Source organism: Stylophora pistillata, chromosome 10 (assembly GCF_964205215.1).
Source record: "Stylophora pistillata chromosome 10, jaStyPist1.2, whole genome shotgun sequence".
NCBI lineage: Eukaryota > Metazoa > Cnidaria > Anthozoa > Scleractinia > Pocilloporidae > Stylophora > Stylophora pistillata.
This window is the reverse complement of record NC_142528.1, coordinates 26,667,898-26,688,444: the sequence shown is the minus strand read 5'-3', so window position 1 is coordinate 26,688,444 and position 20,547 is coordinate 26,667,898. Positions and strand designations below refer to the sequence as shown.

Below are 20,547 nucleotides of genomic sequence, written 5' to 3'. Positions count from 1 at the left end.
ACACAATCAACTCGGTTGGAAAAACCACATTATTTGAAACAATTGTCGAACGTTATTTTCATCCCATGTTTATTCTTTTGCCATCTGGCTCGAAGCATTCCCCCTCAGTTATGAACAAGAGCATGTATGGCTTTCATTTGCTCGGTCTACGAACTAAAAATAAATAGCACTTTTTTCAAGAGAAAGCGGAGAGACCTCGGACGTGGCTCTTTAAAATAAGTAAAATCGTGGGTTTTTTAGCCGGTTCTAAGGATGCGAAAGTCGCCAAGCTACAAAAAATAGCTCAAACAATCCGTTTGAAAGACCAGTTTGTTCCCACAAAGTTAGAGTACTCAAGTGCTCAAGAATGCATTTAATATTCACCCTTAATTCTTTATCTTTTACATTAATTAAACTTGTTGCCCGTAAATCCTTTACAACAGCTATAAGTTCAGTAAAACCAGGCTAGCTATTCATCATCTAAAATTCTGTTTTTGACAGAGATGTTTTAATCGATTGATGAGCTGGGATAAGTTCGGTTCACGTGTCAAGACGTCGAGGCTTCACAAGAGTGTTTTTCCGAATGAGCGAGCTTTTGCTTTAGGATGGCTTTGGCTTCGCATAACGGTCTCCGGTGGAATGTCTGCTTTAGTACGTTCATCTGGAATATCTTGAGGCATGTCTCCCACTGGGTTCACTCCTGTTAGGTAAAAGTTTGAAAGCTCAATGCACCACTGAATTTTCCCCTTTTTCGAGGAAATGTTCTTTTGTACTCTAATCCCACCCCGTGACTCTTCAACTGGTCAGTTATTAGTTTAGATAGTCATTTCCGCCGTGACAGCGTGAGATAGGACAATCTTAAAAGATTAGCGACCAAAATTAGACTCAGATGTAGAGATTTACAGTAGTAGCGGAGAATAAACAGCATGAAAAAAAAAGTAAAAAATCTACAAAAATAACGCTGTGATCTTATTGGCCTTAACTCTGCCTATGATGATCGTCAAAACAAGAGTTTCGAAATTTTCTTGAGACAATTGGGCAAGATTGTCTGTTTTAAAAGTAACTAAAACGGGAATAATGTAATTTAGAATATTTGAGCCCATTTCCATGACAGACATCTCATATTGTGAAAGAGCGAAATTGCAATTTTGTACCTCAGAGAAACTTAATAAATACTTTCGTCGATAAAATTTGAATACATATGATGCACGATCCTCGCAGTAGATAGCGCTATTTAAGCAATAGCGAAAATCAGACCTGAAAAAAATCAGGCCTGTACGGGACTCGAACCACTGACCTCTGCGATACTAGTGCAGCGCTCTACCAATTGAGCTAACAAGCCAACTGGGAGCAGGTCGTTAAGTTGATTCGTAATAAACCCGTGAAAGTGATTAATGAGATATAATGAAATATATGAAGTTCATATATTTCATATTTCATATTTCAAATTTGAATAGTTTGTAGAAGTCGACTCGGAACAGATTAACATCCTACATTGATGAGAGATTCCGAAGGCGCTTTGCATTTACCTGGAAGGGTTACTTTATATACGTAGTTGGCCTCTGCATTCAAGCCACTGCACAATTTGGAACCGTTTGGACAAGCTATGGAACTGTTCCCCACGAAACATTGCTGGGAAGGTCCGTGTTGGGCGTAATCGGATGGGGAATACCCTCGTACGCACAGTCCTACAAAGAAATACAAACAATGCAGTGTAAAACAGAGAATTTTAATTCAGGTTTGTAAAACTTGACCAATAATCACTATAGCCCAGGCCATCAGAACGAAGTTATAACCATAACAAGCCAGAGCCTAGCTAGGCTAGACTAAGCTTATCTTTTCAGTCCCTTGACGCGAATTTCAACGTTGCAATTGGTATCGTTACTAGCTCTAACACCTTGAAAGGTTTCAGCAGGCTTCGTGATTTAATATCACTCTCAACGATTTAGTATCAAACTCACGATTAAGCATCACGCTTCGCGATTAAGGATCGCGCTTTAAAATTGAGCATCACGCATCGTGATTTACATCACGCTTAAGTATTATGTTCACGATTAGTAAGTATCCGCTTCATGATTGAGCATCAGGGCTTCACGATGAAGCACTACGCTTCACGGTTAAGCATCAGGCTTCACGATAAAACATCACGCTTCACAATTAAGCAAAGACGTTTATCACATCCCTCGAAAACATGAGTGCCAGCATTGACGAGTCACGAAAACGATATCTCTCTAACAAGTAAACCATAAGAGATGTTTTCAGTTTCCCTACCTAGTTCTCTGACTCCAAAATACTCCCAGCCGTTTTCTCTTGCCTTCCTGGCGCATTTGCAAAGAAAATCTGGGAAGTAAGCTTCATAATTGTCAACAGACTGGATCATAGTTCCAGCAAAGTTTGGCTTATCTGGTGCCGCCTCGTTGTGAAAGATTTCTCCCAAGGCGGGAGTCGCAACGTCTTCTTTGTAACAACCAACAGGGCTGATATCTACTTCACACGAGCCGCCCACTAGAGGATGATAAAGAGATTAAGTAAATCGTTATTTTCGTGGATAAGAAAAGAGGCCATGATAAAAATTACTTAATCAATCGAACCAACAAAACAAGGTTTGAATAGATAAAGCTACCAACGAACAAGGAGGAAGAACTTTTATCCCTCGCCAAAGAAAAGGGAAAATTGATGACAAGCGTGAAAAATTGGTTGTAACTAATTCTTAAAAGTACTGGGAAAAGTGTAATTTGCACAAAAGCTCTTTTTATCCCTACCCACCCCTGACCCCTGTGAATCAGTGACATGCGCAGATGTTTGATCTTTGTCAAACACTTTCAGGTAGAAAGTGGTGCACGTGAATTAACGTTTAGTTTTCATATGCCGCAAAAACTGGCGCGAAAATTGAAAAAAATGTTTTAAGTCTTAGTTAATTCAAAAATTGAGTTTGCGCCAAATATATAATATCAGCTGTTTGTGAACTACGCGTTACCACTATTCAGATGTGTCGAGTATGTGCGGCGGGGTTATCCAGAATTTAATTCTTGCAGTCGATTTTAACGCACATTTGAGGATAATTTTCGGAGGGTTTAGTCACCCTATGAGATTTCACACCGCGGTAGGTAGAAGATGGGCATATTTCCTTTATGATGATGGGGCGTAAAATTATGTTGTTTTTTTTGTTTTCTAAATTCTTACCTATTCTGTACACAAAGTTTTCAAAGTTTCTTCCGGCACAGAACTTGTTGTTTATGGCGCAGGGTTCGTAACACTGGTTGATGCAACCACCTTGTTTGGGGCCATCGATGTCGTATGTCATATGGCTGTCCTTGCCACTCCAGCATTCTCCTTTGAGACAAAGACAACTAAACGAATTTAACACAAATGGCACAAACAAAGGGGAATATTAAGTTAACTGAGATTTCGGTTAAAATTTCATGAATTGTAAGGACGGGGATCCCGAGATTAACATTGCATTTAAGTAGGTTACTATAGTCCTTAGACGTAATAGCATCTCACAGCACACTGACGAGTAAAGTTTGAATACTGAGATTAATTCGTGAAGTCAAATGAGTGAAACCTAATAATGAACACATAAATCATTAAGACACGTGATCAGCCCTCTACCGAACGATTTCAGGTTAAGATTTCAGGTTAAGTTTGTCATAGAAGTTATCTGCTATTTTTTTTTTCGTACAAAGACAAATTTAACTGCAGCCTATGCAGCTTTCACTCGCCAATAAGCGAGTAAAAGTCAGTATACGTTGTGAATAAAACTTAAATGGAAGGTTTTCTCACTTACCGTAGAACTGCACTCCAAAGAAAGTGTGATTTGCTTTCTTCGCAGCCTCGGCACATCTACAGGCAAACTTCGGTAAATAGATATCCCAGGCTCGCCAATCAATTCTTTTTCCGCTGAAGTTATCGATGCTGGGATCCCTGTCGTTGAAGAGATAGTCTGGTAGTGGTCTGGGTGGTTTGTGTTTATCTCGAAAGCAGCCAACCCTTTCGAAGTTGATTTTAGGGCACGTAGCATCCACTATGATACCAGCAGGAACAAACACAAAATATATGAGGTGACATCAACCGAGAGTTGATCTGGGAGGCATAGAGGAACCTATAACCCCACCCCTCTTTGGGGTTGGATTTTCCTTTTAATTTATCAAACATAATTCAGGTAGTGAAAACGCGTAAATGCGAAGAGTCCACAGTACATAAATCTTTAACTTTTTCTGCCATACTCTACTGATTCTTTTTTATTTAAACCCTTCTTCTCCATCCTCTTCGCTCGAGTCTACCGTAAGGCTCGGTCACCATCGAGTTCATGGGTCACAACCCTCTGGCTCCTGTCTTCCCAAGATATGATTAGGAAGTAAAACCAAACTTACCAATTTGATACACCATATTGTGCCACTGTTTACCCGCACAGTAACGGCTATATGGAGTGCATGTCAAGAAAGAGTCCTCAATACATCCTTTGGTATTTTTTCCATACTTATCATATTTTTGAAGTCTACTATGTCCAGCCCAACATTCTCCTAAGAACAAAAAATATGGATTGAGCTCAAAAATAGAACTCACTGAAAGAGCCAGCCTCTTCAGTTTCTCCGCACAAGGTGCTACATAATGACAAATGATAAACTTAATAATTAATTAACGGTATACGTTTAATTAAATCATAGGTGAAAGAAGTTCAGTGAACCTCACCGTAAAACTGAACACCAAAAAGGTCGTATCCTTGAGCCTTAGCTACCTCTGCACATCGGCACGCAAAGCCAGGATAATATTCATCCCAGTTGTGCCAATCAATCCTTCTGCCGCCATAATTTTTCTTGACCCTAGGATCACGCTCGTTGTAGATGTAATGAGGCAGCGCTCGTGACTTTCCCTGTTAATTAAATTTGAAAGAAATCTTGCTTTGCGTCGATTAATTCATGTGGTTCAATGTAAACTCGTGAAAACTGAGCAACTGATCGTCAGTTGACCAGTGAATTGTAAATCAAACTACACATACAGGGGAGCAGGGATGGCGCAGTGGCGAGAGCACTCGACTCCCACTGCTGCGGCCCGGATTCGATTCCCGAACCTGGCGTCACATGTGGGTTGAGTTTGTTGTTGGTTCTCGTCCTTGCTCCGAGGGTTTTTGTTCGGGTCCTCTGGTTTTCCTCCCTCCACAAAAACCAACATTCCAAATTCCAGTTCGATCTGGAAACAGTGGACAAGAAGAGCCACCCAGTGGAATGTCCATTGCTAAGTTATTTATTTACTTATTTAGTTACACCTAGTGACAAAAGTTTTTGAACGCTGGGTGTCTTTTTTCCAAGTTGCATTGGTATACTTGCCTCATTCCCTTCCCGCCCCTCACTCAATGTTTAATTTTCAACCACATGGTAGGAGAACAACAGGACTCAAGAGAAGGAAGCGAGGTGGAAAGGCGGAAGGGCTTCTGAATTGGTTTAGAAATTTTGAATTCAGGGAGTTTGTCAGGAGACTTTCGTTTAGAAGTGTTCCAAATGCTTTTGCCTCTGTTCAACCGGCGCACCGAGGTGACCAAGGTATTTGTTTTAATCACTTGAGGAAAACCAAGTGTGCTAGTGTACAAATTTGATGATTTGTAGGATATAAGTGGAAGAACGTAAGAATAAAACAAAGATGATAATAAAACGATATTGTTTCAAATCAATAATTTACCTATTGAATGTTCTTGTGATTTTTTTGCATCCCGTTATTTTTTCTAAAGAGCCAGATTGACTTCAACTTTCAACTCACCTTTTAAATATTTCAATCATATTTGCTTTCTTTTAAATGAGAGTGAATGAAGTCTTACCCCTCTATCTCTGTAACATCCCCGCGGTACAAACTGAACTTTGCAATCTATCCGACAAATATTTCCAGCAGCAGTTACATGGATGATACCTTGCGACATCAAGAGAAGGAAATAGAAAAAGGTTAAGTGAGAAAGGAAAAAAGAAAAAGAAAAGAACGGAAAAGGCTGAAGGAACAAAAGAAGGAAGAGACGAATGAAGGAAGAAAGTTGAAACGGCATGCAGCCGTAACCGGTTTTCAGTGGCGTAAGATGAGGCCGTGTGTGATTGCAACCATAGCTTAATAGCTTTATGTCTCTTAACGAAGATCTACTCACTGAAAAACGCCAACCACAATATCGCAGTCATTTCCAAAGATGATTAGTCCTCCTTTCCCTAGAAAGAAACACGAACAAAAGCACTCTTGCTCTGAAAAGGTCGATAAGTTGTGTAATGGCGAATATATCATCTGGCAGCCTTATCTGTTGCCACATTACTGGCTTTATTTAATTCGGAATATACTCTTTTACAGAACTCGCATTGTTACGTGCAAATCAGTTTAAAACGGATCGTAGGAAAATTTTACAAGAGATGATTTTGTAATTTTTGAGAGAGATAACTTCCCATTTATAAGTTTAAGGTCCGAACTGACTAGAAATTGTCCTTTGGTGGCGCCCTTTTGATGGCTTTCTTTCACATTATTTTCTTTATTACAGGGCTCCGCCTGAACTCGCCCTTGGCTTGCGGGGGATTCCTCCCTTAAAAACTGCCGCACTGTCACGAAATTGTACGATAGTGCACAGATGATCCAGCATTATTTCATGAAAACGATAGGTAGCGAATGAAACGCCACTGATTTGGAATCAGTCCAAGTATACGATTGATATCTGAAATCTGTTTTTTTTTTTCAGATTTACGAGATAAAAGCCTCAGCCTTTTTTGACCTTACCTTTCTTTTTACTAAGGAGTGACGAACATCAAGGGTGGTCAAACTGTTCCCTTCCGTCGAACACATGAAAGTGAGTGATATTTATACTGAGTCACTAAAAATTTTAATTTCCCTAAGAAAGATTTTTATCAGCAGAACGTTCGAAATGCGATAGGTCTCTCGAGAAGTAGAATGGCAGCGTGAAAAATGAGAGATGTAAGAGATTGTCGCTTTTAATCCAAATCATCCTGGGCGATAATTTTCGTTGTTTTGATTAAAAACATACCGCGTCCTCTCCTTTTGAGTGAAAAATCTAGCTGAATAAACTGATGAAACTTTTCATGAGATAATAGGAGGATCTCCCCCCTCCCCCCTCCCCCCCTCTTTTCCTACGACAGGCTCCATTTTGATTGGAGGAAAACCGGGAATCACTTACCATTCGATTATCAGGGCACGTGTGATATGCTCACTGCACTTTTTTGCATAACAAAGAATATTATTTGTCAGTCCCTAAAATTAAATTTTCGTGATTAGAGTGAAGCAACCTCAATATTTGGCGAGCCATTACCGCGCGATAATAACAGTGCCAAACAATGATGGCGACATTTGTCTTTCTAATTTCATGGCGGACGTTTTTCAGGAAAAAGCGATGTAGTTATCTCCAAACCCACTTGACACGTTTGGTTCCGTGATTTTCGTGTAGAAGATCAGACACCATTTTAGTAAAATTAGTCAGACAAAGCGAACTCAATCTACTACAAGATTTACCACGAATCTCAATGACCATTTCGGCCAAACTTACCAACAACGTTAACCTCTCAGAAGGCATTCATAGAATAAAAATGGCCATTTTGATAAATCGTAGTTCATGACTCTAATCAGGAGAGCATTTAAGCAACCTCTGCCCTTTACATTTTGACATTCAAAAAATATAACTTCCTTTTACAAAGCACAAACTGAAAAACTCTCTACTTTCTTTCTCATCTAGACAGAAGGTATTTTTGTATGTTATTTGTTCTCAGTTTTTCAGGTAATATTAAAAACAGTTAAAGCTAAAGGAATGGGTGTGGGTGACCGAGATTTCGAGTTTTAAAAGGATAACAGGGCCAGCATTTAAGCGTGTATTAGTGATTGAAGACCCTTTTGGGGTGATTCACAACATTTGGTTTTCGAGAGTTTACTGTGCAGTACATAAGTACGCGTCCAGTAAAGAAATGATGCTTGCTGAAGGACTGCGATTTGGAAACTGCAGAAAAAAAGCTGAACTGAAAAAGTTCTGCTCTGCTGAACTGAGCTACAAAACTGGGACTTGATTTTCACCCGCAGATCAACCATGAAATTTATTCATTACAAGTTGTTGATAGTACACCTGCTAACTATAGTCATCAGAGAGGCAAATTGTAACTCAAATTGACGGAAAAAAAGGCAACGCCAAATTAGTTTTCTGAAGTCCAAGTCATGACTGTTAAAAATGAAAATATAGAGAACTCCAAAACTAAATTTCAGGTATGTGATATCGCGGTCGAACGAACAAAGATGGAATTTTTCGCTTCCCTTCGTAAGAACCAACGATTGATAATGTTGTCGTTTAATCATCGCTAAAATAATGCATTGCCCATGGGATATTTAAATTTCTAAAGTTTTATTACAAAGCCATTATACTGATTTGTAAATATCGAAACTACTGGGCACACAACAGCTGGCAGACGTGTTTACATAAAAGGCCTCCAAAAACCCATTTTTCTGGTGATTCAGAAAAAGTAGATAATCCCTTTAAATTCTGCTTACATTGCAGTTACTCTTGCACAATAAATACGTATTAACGATGAAAATGAGTTTGCTTAGCAAAGGGAGAAAAATTCTTTATAATTTGGAAAGTTTACCTTTACACGAAATTACCGGAATAAAGATCGTAACCAACAGCGAAGTTTATTGTTATACTTAGATAAGTATCAGCAATATACATGTTAGTTAAAACACTTTCTCTTTTACTTTGCTAGGTATATCCTAATGCTTAGCGATAATTTAGTAAAGGATATCGTGGGTTCTTCTCCGTGGGATGATAGTTTAACAAATGATTGTTATAAGACCGGGATGGAGTTAGTTTGAAATTAAGGATTCGTCAAAGTACTGAATACATTGGGTATAATATGTTTATCAGTAAGAAATTTCGAGTTTTTGGTCAGCTTTTGCATTTGTATCTATCTATGATGGCGGGAAGAAGACAATTTTGGTAATTTCTACACATAAAACTAGATAGATAAATCTCAGAGTGCTTTGAGTGAGCACTTACGAAGAAACGTTTCCTTTTCTTTTTGAAATCTTTGGTCTTTATTTTGATTCTTAAAGGAGGAATATCATTCATAGTCTTGTATAAAATTTAATGATGGAAAATAATCGAAATCACAAAATCATGGGCATTCGGTGTTGCATTTGATCGAAGATATGCTACCTTGACGAAAACCAATTAAAGTCTCTGAAATTTTTATATACTGGACATCACTTAGCCTTCCACAAAATATCGAAAATGGTGAAATGCGCTAGTATACCGAACTCTCGGAAAATCTGCTTGAACATATTTGGAAAAATCATGAAAAGAAATTGCAGAGGTGGTGCAGAGAACGTTTTCACAAGCTCATGAATTGATCTCAACTCAGGCCAGCTTATTGAAAGTCCTGGAAGTAAAAGGACTCTATAAATGCTTCACAATTTGTTATCCCTCTCCAATTGTTCTTAGATCCTATTCTGTCGAGGCAAGAGTCAGTATTGAAATTTCACCCTAACCACTCAATTTTTGACTTCCCCACGGTAAACAAAAATACAAAACTTTAATAGTCTGCGGCTGGCCCTCAGTTAGAAGATACAAACGAAAGAACGGGTGAGAGAAAATCCGCGGGGTTTTTAAGAAGAGTCGCCACTCCTTCTCAATCATTGTGAGCCCCGCTTTATACACTTGTCGCCATACACAGACTTCCTGGAACATGCTAACCCATTTGAACAGAGTCCTGCTTCCAATAGTCCATTTTACAGTTGCCTGCTTGGTTGCCAAGCCTTTCAACAGGAGTGAGGCTAAGGGTGACCTTGCTGCCTTTCAAATGTCATTTACTTTGTTATCATACTAACTAGATACTGGTCACCTTCAGCCTCACTCCAAATCAAAGGCTTGGCGACTAAGTACACAACTGTAAAATGGCCTATTGAACATGAACCATACAGCACTCGATCGATATTCCTCTGCACAGATTACATGTCGACCTCTTTAAAATTACACCCACTAATATGAATACGGTCTCTCGCGCGGATTATAATTAGTTTGTTAGCTTTCATCCATTATGAACCCATTGACCGTTCTTACAAACTTTGGGCGGTTTCTTCATGTCAGACGTACTACTGTAGGTAACTCGTAAAACTTCTAAAGGTCTGTTTGGACATGAAACTGAAAAACCCATGAAAATACATGGCCTAAATGGATAGAAATCTGTATATTTTTGCATGTTAACAGCAAGATTTTCACCATGTTCTACAACCTTGTCGCCTTTTTCTTCATAATGGAAAAAGTCAATAAAGCAATTTCCTCTGATCAACCTCGCCATTGGCTCCAGGAAGGAGCACATGTCTGAGTAATGTGACGTCACCTGATGAGAAGAGAATAATAAAGTTGTCAACGCTTTCGTATGTACGCTGAGTGAAAAGCTGCCTGAACAAATGCCACATTATAAGCCTACTATTCTGCGTTCGTTTAATTAGAGGGGGGTTTGGGCCTAGACTCAGGGCTAGCTCGATAAGGGAAAGGCTCCAAGAATCTAATATGTTAGTACTCTTTAATGTTTTAATCAAAATCGACAGCTACTGCGACTGCGACTGCCAATCAGCCAACTTTAAGCTGAAAACTGATTGAAAGTAGCTCGATGCTAAATCAGAAGCTTATGACCGAGCAGCTTCCGGTTAAAGATATGGCAAGAGCCCACACTTGCCTAAGTTTTCTAACATGGGAGACTGTTGGCTATTTGTCTAAGGAGAAGGTTAACTTCACACTACCCAGATTATCACAACAAACACCCTGCGAACGAAGCGAGCTTGAGAGAGGTTTGGGAAGGATCTGGGCCGAAACATATTTCGTGACAGGTCCCACACACAACTCGTAAACGCCTCGCTTTGGGGAAAAATGGTGGGCGCTTAGGATTCCAGAGAGAGTCCACAGGAAGGTCGAGTATACACAAGAACAGATGATTTGAAACTGAAATACTGACCCTGTTGTCATGATATTCATCTGCGCATGTGCAACAAGGAGTGAGATTAGATTGTAGTCTCTTTGAAAGCGCTCAAATGCGACCGCCCAGCAAGCTTACCTTTCCGTTACAGTTGTGACGCGTTCTCTTTTCCTCGGGAATATTATTCACTGGTCCTGGCTGAGTCGCCAGATAGATTGATTCCTGAAGCGTTGTAAACATTTTCTCTCTCTCCCATTTTTGCAAAAGCGGGAAATATTTCACGTGGAGATATATGTCGATGTCTGTATCCCAGGGAATTAAATCATTATTCCGTAGCATTCCAACAAGACTCCCTGCACCTATAGTGTAAATGATGTTGTGTTTCTTGGCTGCAATAGTCCAGGCACGAAGAAGCTGGCACAAATTGTCGCGCCTTGAATTATCCGAACAATCTGAGTCCCCGTATACTTCCCATGTTCCATTGCCTTTGCAAGGAATGAATCCTGGGCTTGTGATCTCTACATTTTGAACACCAATACTTTTTTCCTCTTCAACTGGTGCACGCGTGGTCGTACTATAAGCGGGTGTGGAACTGTGGTTTGTAATCTTTTTACTAATTTCATTTAGTATTACGTTTGTGCTCTTTTCATTCTTAAGTACGTTTCTCATTCGAAACCTATGAGTCAACAGCTTAAAGACACTAGAATCAGCTAATTCAAGTTGGAAAATGTAAAAGAGGCTTAAAATTCCAACCACGACAAACGTTGAGAGGAAGTAAAATTTCCAAGCCTGAAAAGCACTGAAAGCTGCCATCTGTTACCAATGTTCAGATTCCTAAGGATTTCAGTAATGATTTCTGTGGTCCAATATAAGGACGGTAAAAGCGTTCATGTAAAGGTTTCTAAGTTAAGAAAGAAAACAGACAATAATTAGTAAAATATCTTCAGGTGTAAGTATAAATAGCCATCCCATATGTAGATCTTCAAGCACTCAGTGTTGACAACTAACGTCACATCAGCTTCGACCCCAAAGGGTGACCTGCTTCTAGTTTCTCCGTACTTACAATAATATCGTCCCTGAATTACACATAACTGTCACAGCAATAAAGGAAATGATCAAGAACTAATGGAGCTCTTGATTTTTACTCAAATTCTCTATCTCAGCTCCTTGGGAAATATAAAGAAAACATTAAGGAGAATATGCATACTGATGCTAGGGTGTGAAGGGTTTATATTAACCAGTCTCGCTCCCAGTATACGTAAGCGTGACCTCAGCTCTCTGTTAGACGATGGCTGTAGGGGCTGTGCTCTATGTAATTCTTAATTCATTTCATATTTTTTTCATGCATGATATGACTTAATTTTATGCTTAAGTTGGTAATATTTTTTGTAAATAATGTTTATCCATTTTATTTGTGTTCCCACATTAGTATGGGATATCTCCCAAACTAGAAGGTTCTTTGAAACGTTACTAAAGTTTCTATCTATCTGTCTATCTATCTATCTATCTATCTATCTATCTATCTATCTATCTATCTATCTATCTATCAATGGGAGTAAGCTGTAAATCCGGTTGTGACGTTAGATCTCGGGATTTGCATAGCTTTATCGAATTCTGCCTAGAATTCTCCCAACCTTCCACGTGTGTAAACCGTGAAAAAATTCCTCGGTTGCTTACGTATCGACACGTTCACGGAGTTCACATACTATCGAGAAATAAGCCAGAATTTAATCGAAATTTTTCACTGAATAAATAATATCCTAGCAACTTAAAGAAAACTGTTGCTTTTCCATGAACTGTTCTTCTTCGATGTGTTCCATGATTTGCAAGGATGTTTGAAACTTTGTTCTCATAATTCTTTAACTATAGCCTCTTACAGTGCTACACCATAGCACTCCTCTCCTACGACGGACTTCTTCACATGTCAGTGGCGAACCGAAAGTCCGTGGGCCCTGGGCCCCATGAAAAGCCAGCGGGCCCGTGAGCCGTAGACCTGTAGGCCCTTACGCTTGAACCCGTAGGCCTACAGATTTTTCCACCCTCTTGACGTTTATAATGTGACTTCTTCTAATGTTGAAACAAAAAATGGACTTACGACAAGTCGAAAAGCCGTCTACGCCCTTGCTGGTTACAGGTTCATATTTCATCAGGTAAACTATTGATATGAAGAGTGATGTCACGCAACCCCACTTTCTTCTTAAAGAGGGAGGTACAGAAAATTATAATTTAACTCAACTCAAACAGGTACAGTAATTATAATTTAACTCAACTCAACTCAAACTCAACGAGAACTTTCTTAAAGGCCATCTTCTCTGTGATTTCCTATTAGCGATGAAACAATAAGTACACACAAACCATTTCTTAACCAACGTGCACGTCATAAATCGCAAAATAATCGACGAAGTTAGCGTCTAACGCTGACGTATTTAGTTTATCATTCGATATGACGACCTATTCGACAAATAATTTATTCAGGATTTTGAAATACAAATATACATGTGGTGATTAAACAGCATACTAAACAAGAATGTGTTTGTGTTCGATGTTTTAAGTTTGATTTGAGTTTAGGGTAATTCTAGGGCACGACACGACAACCAATATAGTGGATCCAGACCTTAGAGCTATTTACCGACGAGAGAGAAGTGGTGGATTGTCCTCTGGAGATCAAGGCACGAAAAACAAACGTGATTCTTGTCATGAGACGAACCTGACTCAAAGCAACTACACAATATTGAGCCACTTTTGAAGGAGCGTATATTTAGGGACTCTTTTGGCTCAGCAGTGAATAACAGAAAATTGACGGGCAATAATCAATAGGTATATGTGCACGATCCTTCGCAGTAAAGCACTATTTAAGCAATAGTGAAAATCAGACCTGAAAAAAATTCAGGCCTGTACGGGATTTTGTACGGGTTTATTTCGAATTAATTTGATGGCCTGCTCCCAGTTGGCTTGTTAGCTCAATTGGTAGAGCGCTGCACTAGTATCGCAGAGGTCAGTGGTTCGAATCCCGTACAGGCCTGAATTTTTTTCAGGTCTGATTTTCACTATTGCTTAAATAGTGCTTTACTGGGAAGGATCGTGCACATATACGTTTCATAACCGCAGTTCATATATATGTATTTCATATGTTTGTTGTTTGAATAATCAATAGACGCGTTAAGTTTGCGGCTCATTCGACTCGGTAGCGTTCACAAAGTATCAAGCGAGCTAAACAAGACGGCTTGTTTGATGGATGGTTAAATGTGGCCATATATTCCGAAGTATAGCCCCCGGCTGAGTCTCAACGAACCGCTGACACGCTGAATTGAAATGCGTGATTAAATAATTCCCATGTTGTATATCTAGTGCAGAATAAAATTAACCCACTAGAAACGGAAGAGTATTAAATATGAAAGGACCGAAACAAGCTTACCTTTCATTCTTGGCGAAAGGGAAACATGATCATCAAACTTATTGTTTCGTTGAGCCAATTTATTCCTCAACGTGGCAAATGGTCGGCCGTCAACAATAGGATTGAGTGGGTGGTTACAAAGGAATTAATTACTGCTGTGAGTCTGTGCATGTAATCAAATAATTATGAAAAAACCGCGGGTGAAGTTCAAACAAAAATCTCAAATTAAAAATAAAATTTAAATTACATCAGCGAATAAGGCTTAGTTTAGAGGTTAAAAAATATTTCAGCTGTTTAAATTATTTTAAGTTTCGAGTCAAATATTTACCCGACTGATCGATGTTCGTCGATCGCACTGGATACCAGGGGTATCGAATGGTACCATGCAATTTAAAAGTGCTCGCAAAATTTGGCCTTTTGCTCGAATTGCTTGCAAAAATCACACGGGTGCTCGCTTCCTCGTGCTCGAAAAATTTTTGCAACTGTTCGCATGCTCGCATTCTCGTTAACATGAGCTCGATTGCTCGAAATTTCGTTTTTATCCGTATATAAACGATAAATCAGTTATCATATGGTTAAAACAAAAAGGTTGAAACATCCTTACCTCTGGCTTCAGTAACTATTTTGGAGTACCCAAAAGATTTAATTTCTGTGAATACCAGCTAATTCTGCTTTTTCCCTCAGTAGATTCGCTTTCATTGCTTGAAGCTAGTTTTACAATTGTTGCTTCTTTGACCAGTTTCCCGGGTATTTTACCCAATGACTTAAACCTTCTTTCGCTTGAACAAGAAAACGTGACTGTAACACAATCTTTTTTCCGGAAATTCTGATTTTGTTAAGAGGAAGCTCGACATGACGGGAGGTGATATAATCTCCTACGGAGACAACTTTACTTGCGAACCTCTGATGATCTAAATTTCCATTTATTTGAACAAATTATCAGGGCTTGTAGATATGATGGTTTCTCCAGTGGGCAATGGGAAAATAAAATGGAAGGAGTCAAAATATTTTGAAACAGTGTACTCGGATCGTATTCTGTAGTGGTTTTTTCAACCTTGGAAGCTTCCTGGCCACTAGTAATAATTGTTTTAGTATAATTTCAGAGCTGAACAACAGAGAAATTTCTAAAATCATAACATTTTAGTAACATTTATTAACATTTTATTTTAACATTTTATATAAACGGCGTGGAGGGGTTTATATAGCGTCATATAAGGAACCGCTCGACCAATCAGATTGCTGGAAACTCTTTGCTCAGCTCTGAAATTATACTAATAACTATTATAATCTGATGCCAAACGGTGGCATATGAAACCCGATTAAACAAAACAACATTAATAACAACCCTCGGTCATTTGGGCTTCACCGGCTCAAGGAAATTCTTAAATGGAATGTTGCTTTAATTATTTTGATAAAAAAAAAATAAAGGCCTGGCCAAACGAGTAGACATGTCTAGAAACTGTCTCCATGTCGCGCGGAAATACAAAATTACTTTCGGTAGAAAGTAATCTAGAGAAATACCACTATTACCAGTACTATTTGACATTCAGAGCTACTACTACAGCTTGTCAGATCTGTACGGCTGTAATTGGTTAGATTCTAGAAGCCTGCAAATAAACAAATCTTCATAGTGTTGAAGTTTTTTTCAGTCAATTAGTGGGAAACCAGTTTGCCGATCATCGACACCGAAGCGCAAAATGCTTGTTAGACCGAATATCACGTGAATTACATTTCATAAGAACTATGTAACCAAAAGAAACATACCTTCCATTTTGACGTCGGGTTAGAAAGAGATGGAAAACTTTAGATTGCGGGCTTTGGATCTGGTACATCTCCTTGAGAGCTCTTTCCTCTTGAAGTTCTTGAGCATCCACCCTGACTGACTCACGCGAAGCTACGTGACGTTATTTGGCATCAAGCAGGGCACACTTGGCTGTAAGATGCATGCTGGGAATGGTTGAACCACCCAAGCTTTGCGTCTTTTGTTCTGTTTTGGAGGCGTCAGCCAGATTATTAGCTATTAGTTGGCGCTAAACAACGTATCCTACTAATAAAAGAGAGATTCCGGCTAGCGGAAAAATTAAGAAGTACTCGAAGTGCTCGCTGCTCGCCATCTGTATTTTACTAGAGTGCTCGCTGCTCGCCATCTGGAAAAATTTGACAACTGCTCGTGCTCGCAAAAATAAATACACTGTTCGCATGCTCGCGAGTGCTCGCAAAGACCATTCGATAATTCTTCTATCATTGACGAGTCTATGGCTTCCGCCAACATAATACCTCGTTAGCGTTGTCCAGTTCACTCTTCGATCGTTTTTAAGGCTTTTTGAATCGAAATTGAACTGCATGTGATCACCAAAGAAACGAAAGTTGTTTCAGGTGTAGATATGGAGAAAATCACACGTTGCTCTTTATGTTTCTTTAGTTGGGGATCATTTTCTTTATAAATTCTCGTGACCGCGACATAACGAGAAGAAATTAGATACCAGTCTCTCTTCGGAGTCAACGTGAAACGAAAGTGGGTGTGACCTTATATTAATTTCTACGCTCAGAGTGTTCCCTTTCCTACAAGCAACCCCTCGAATAAAAACGTGGCTAACGGCATGTTAAAACATTAGTTAGTTTTTATTTCTTATTCACATTTTTTTTTTCAGGGGAATATCTCACAACAAAGTTTTAGAAAAGCCCTTTTGGCTGTATTGTACTAAGATCCATGGCGGATCCAGACCCTGAACTAAGAGGGGGGGAGGGGGGGGCGGTTTGTTTGTGTGTGTTCACCTGCCGGCGTTTCTTCCCTCTGCGTTTGTTTTTTACCTAAAATAAGGGGGGGGGGGAAGGTCTTGCCGCTCCCCTGAGATCAAGCTGACTATCTGGTAGTTCTACCGTTCTTATTGACCCAAGTTCCGTTCTTGCATTTGTAAACTGGCTCAAGGAAATCGTCGGTATTGAAGTAGATTCGTGAAATTTCCCAAGGGTTGCTTGGACATGACGCTTCAAACCCCATGAAGTTACACGGCTTAAAGGGATAAAAATCTTTCTTAGGATACTCCTTGAGTTTATCGTCGCTTGGATCGTCCACAAAGTGCACTCTATCGTAAAAGTGATAAATATCAATGTGCAAGTTTCCCTTGAAGAGTCTTCCAAGTGGCTCTTGGAAAGAGCATTCGTCCATAAGCTTTGACGTCACCTGCAATGGGAAGACAAAACATTCGCAATGTTTTTGTTTTTCTACTGATGAACTTGTTAGATGCTTCAATTTTCTAACACTCAGTGATACGTCTTTATTCCTAGCTTTGGTTTGTCTATTACAAGTTACTGCTAACGAGTAACTCAGATCTCAACTCTCAACTCTACTCAATTCAATTCAGTTCTATTCCGATTGAAAATGCTGTTCACCAGCTTATAAAGGAGACACTAAAGGTGACACTATTAGGCTTTCAATCACTGCATCGTCATAGTTCTATCTCAACCAGCAAATCACGTTAAGTTACGTGCAACAGCACTAAGTATACTAAGTATGCGCCTTCGACTGTTGTTTACGCTTTACAAAATGACTTCCTACCTAAAATTTCATACTTTTGCAGTTAAGATCGGCAGAAACAGAAACAAAATTGATAATATGAAAATTATAATGAACTTACTGGCTGAATTAGAACCATACTTGGAAAGATATTTCAAGGGAAAATAGCATTAGAGGGCTGTTACATAACAACAGAGTAAACAGAAAAATTCAGACGCAAGTACCGCCCCCCAAAGAAAAAGTTAACTAACTTAAAATTCAGTGCGGAAGATGAAAAGTACAAATCGTTTACCCTCAAGGTCCTTAAAGAAAGAGGTGTTGAAGGTGTCAAAATAAAATTTAAGGAAGATGAACTAATTTCTCTCAAAAGGAAAAGATAACAGTTACTCTACTTGCAAAGTAAGACCGCCACTGAAATAGAAAACTATCAATTGCTTATTTTTTAACTGAATGGCTTTTGCTGATATATCTTTTCCATTCATTTTCTTAACACTTAATTACACATAATGAAACTTCTTGCTAGATTTCAATTTTGTCTCTTAACATAAAATTACTACGCAAATACATCTCTTTTGACAAACTAACTGATAGAATCAGGCATTGCCAAGTTGGAATTATTCGTCCTTCGGTATTGTGCTCCACGCAGTCCTTTTGATGGGGTCGATCAGGGGAATGTATATATGGAGGACAAGAGTAAAGGAAAATCACGCAAGTTCTTCTCAAAATTTCTTAGCGTCTTAACAAAGTTTTAAAATCTGACTGCTTGAAACAAACAATGTGCTATGCCAACATCTTTCAAGAGTCGAAACATCGAAGAATAAGGGATTGCTACATAGCTCATAAGTCAGACTTATCAAATTAAAAAGAATAAATAATTGAATGAATAGATATTAACTGCGTTTAAAAAGGCATCTAATGATGACTTACTTTGCCTTGACAGTCATAACGTTTCCTCTTTTCTACCGGAATGTTCATGGTGAATTCTGGTTGCAAAACCAAATGGATCTTTCCATCTGATCGTAAAAAGCGCCGTCTCTCCGCCAGACTTCTCACTGTCGTAAAGTAATTGATATCAATCAAGACGTCTATGTCAGAATCATACGGGATTATGTCGTTATTTCGCATAGCCCCCAACAGGCTGCCTCCGTACAAAATGTATTCGATGTTGTATTGTTCGCAAATGTTAATCCACTTTTGTAAAAGCTCCGTCAAGCCGGCATTCCGCCAAGGGTTATCGGGACATCCTTGTTCGCCATAGACATGGCCATGGGTTTTTTCTTGTTGCGAGGGTAAATTTAACCTTTCTATCGATGAAGGGTATTTTTTCGATGATGGCCTCTCCGTCGTCGCTTGAACCTTCACGGTGGTGACACTTGACAAAGTCGATGTGCTTTCCGTTTGAATTCTGAGTCGGTGTTTCAACTTACCTGGGTTTGAATTCGCAGTTTTAGTGTTAGGATAAACGATTCCTGGTTTCCCAGTTGTCGAATCTTGATGTTCCTTTCTTGTACCTCTCGCCACATGACCAGATTCATCTAATTTCCGGCGGAATTGGAGCTTTGCAGGTAATCCAGCTGGTCCTACTTCTATATCGCTTAAAGGTTTGTACATCTTTTTATGTTGACTGCCTTTCGTAGCGACCTTTTGCTTTACATTGCGCAGATTAACAACACCGGTTGGAGTTTTTTCGAATTCGTAACTAGCTTTTATGTATTTTTTTGAGAAAAATTCAGTTTGCAAAACAAAAAGTAGGCCAAATAATAAGCTTAACGAAAAAAACAAAAACAGTCTTAGCCAAGCCCGTGAAAAACCAAAACTCAGCATATTCTCGACTGAGTTAGAGATCGACAATGGTTTCATTGCTTTGTTTGTTCACCTGAGTCGGAGGAGTATATACCGGATTAGCAAGTCTAATTCCATTCGTATTGGTCAACGAGCTCCCATGTTGTACTGACCTCGTGCAGAGGAAACGGAAACGAGAGAGGATTTGATATGAAAGGACTAAAACAAACTTACCTTTCATTCTTGGGAATAAAAGGGAAGCATTGTGATCAAACTCATTGTTTCGTTAAGCCAGATCTGAGTGGACTTCTTTTCTTTAACAATTTTTCCCACTTCGTGGCGAATGGTCGGCCGCTGCGCATAGGATTAAGCGGGTGGATACAAGGAAATTACGTGACTTGGTTGCTTTCGCTAATTACTGCTGCAATTCTGTGCACGTAATCAAATAATTATAAAAACCGCGGGCGATGTTCAAAGAAAAATCTCAAATGAAATGAAACTTACAAATCACATCAACGAGTAAGGGTAAGTTTAGAGGTAAAAAAATCTTATGCATGGGGTTTGACAGTATAAATATGGGTTATTAACCAAGCGTGAGGTCAAGATGGCTGGATATTGGCCGAGTTCCTTTTTGGCATTTTTATGAACCGAGACGAAGTCGAAGTCCATAAAATATAAAGAGATAAAGAACGAGGCCTCAGTAATATCCAGCCATCTTAACCGAACAAGCGTGGTTAATAAAGGATTTATTATATCCCAAAAAGATTTCGCTTTAATAAAAATTAGGAATAACTTCGAGAGCTTGGAAAGAAAGCCAACTGTGTTTGTAGCACAACAAACTCACGAGAGTCGTTTCTGTTTTCTTTGTTTTGACTATCTTCAGCTACTTTTTGCGTTTCCATCGCCGAAATTGTCCAAGAATTACAAACGTAGTTTTAATTCTATCT

The 20,547-nt window shown here is 39.1% G+C and overlaps 3 protein-coding genes across 4 annotated transcripts; all 3 read right to left on the bottom strand.

The window, feature by feature from the left end:
- Positions 1-337: 337 nt before the first annotated feature.
- LOC111323308 (uncharacterized) lies at positions 338-6,809 on the bottom strand. Its single transcript, XM_022926632.2, has 10 exons — positions 6,718-6,809; positions 6,107-6,164; positions 5,792-5,880; positions 4,672-4,852; positions 4,353-4,502; positions 3,767-4,003; positions 3,163-3,312; positions 2,251-2,484; positions 1,509-1,667; positions 338-679 (listed from the first exon to the last, which is right to left on the bottom strand). The coding sequence occupies exons 2-10, from the start codon at positions 6,135-6,137 to the stop codon at positions 543-545; spliced, it is 1,368 nt and encodes a 455-aa protein (XP_022782367.2). The 5' UTR covers positions 6,138-6,164; positions 6,718-6,809; the 3' UTR covers positions 338-542.
- A 2,695-nt stretch (positions 6,810-9,504) lies between these two features.
- On the bottom strand, positions 9,505-14,450 carry LOC111323328 (uncharacterized). Of its 2 annotated transcripts, XM_022926653.2 has the most exons (4): positions 14,323-14,447; positions 13,003-13,103; positions 11,046-11,808; positions 9,505-10,331 (listed from the first exon to the last, which is right to left on the bottom strand). In XM_022926653.2, exons 3-4 carry the CDS (start codon positions 11,718-11,720, stop codon positions 10,020-10,022), a joined length of 987 nt encoding a protein of 328 aa, XP_022782388.1. In that variant the 5' UTR covers positions 11,721-11,808; positions 13,003-13,103; positions 14,323-14,447; the 3' UTR covers positions 9,505-10,019. The 2 variants fall into 2 exon arrangements, with proteins under 2 accessions (XP_022782388.1, XP_022782389.1); XM_022926654.2 differs by lacking the exon at positions 13,003-13,103 and having other exon boundaries at positions 14,323-14,450.
- A 2,606-nt stretch (positions 14,451-17,056) lies between these two features.
- Positions 17,057-19,812, bottom strand: LOC111323350 (uncharacterized). The gene is made up of 2 exons (XM_022926677.2): positions 18,746-19,812; positions 17,057-17,485 (listed from the first exon to the last, which is right to left on the bottom strand). The coding sequence occupies exons 1-2, from the start codon at positions 19,676-19,678 to the stop codon at positions 17,165-17,167; spliced, it is 1,254 nt and encodes a 417-aa protein (XP_022782412.2). The 5' UTR covers positions 19,679-19,812; the 3' UTR covers positions 17,057-17,164.
- Positions 19,813-20,547: the final 735 nt, after the last annotated feature.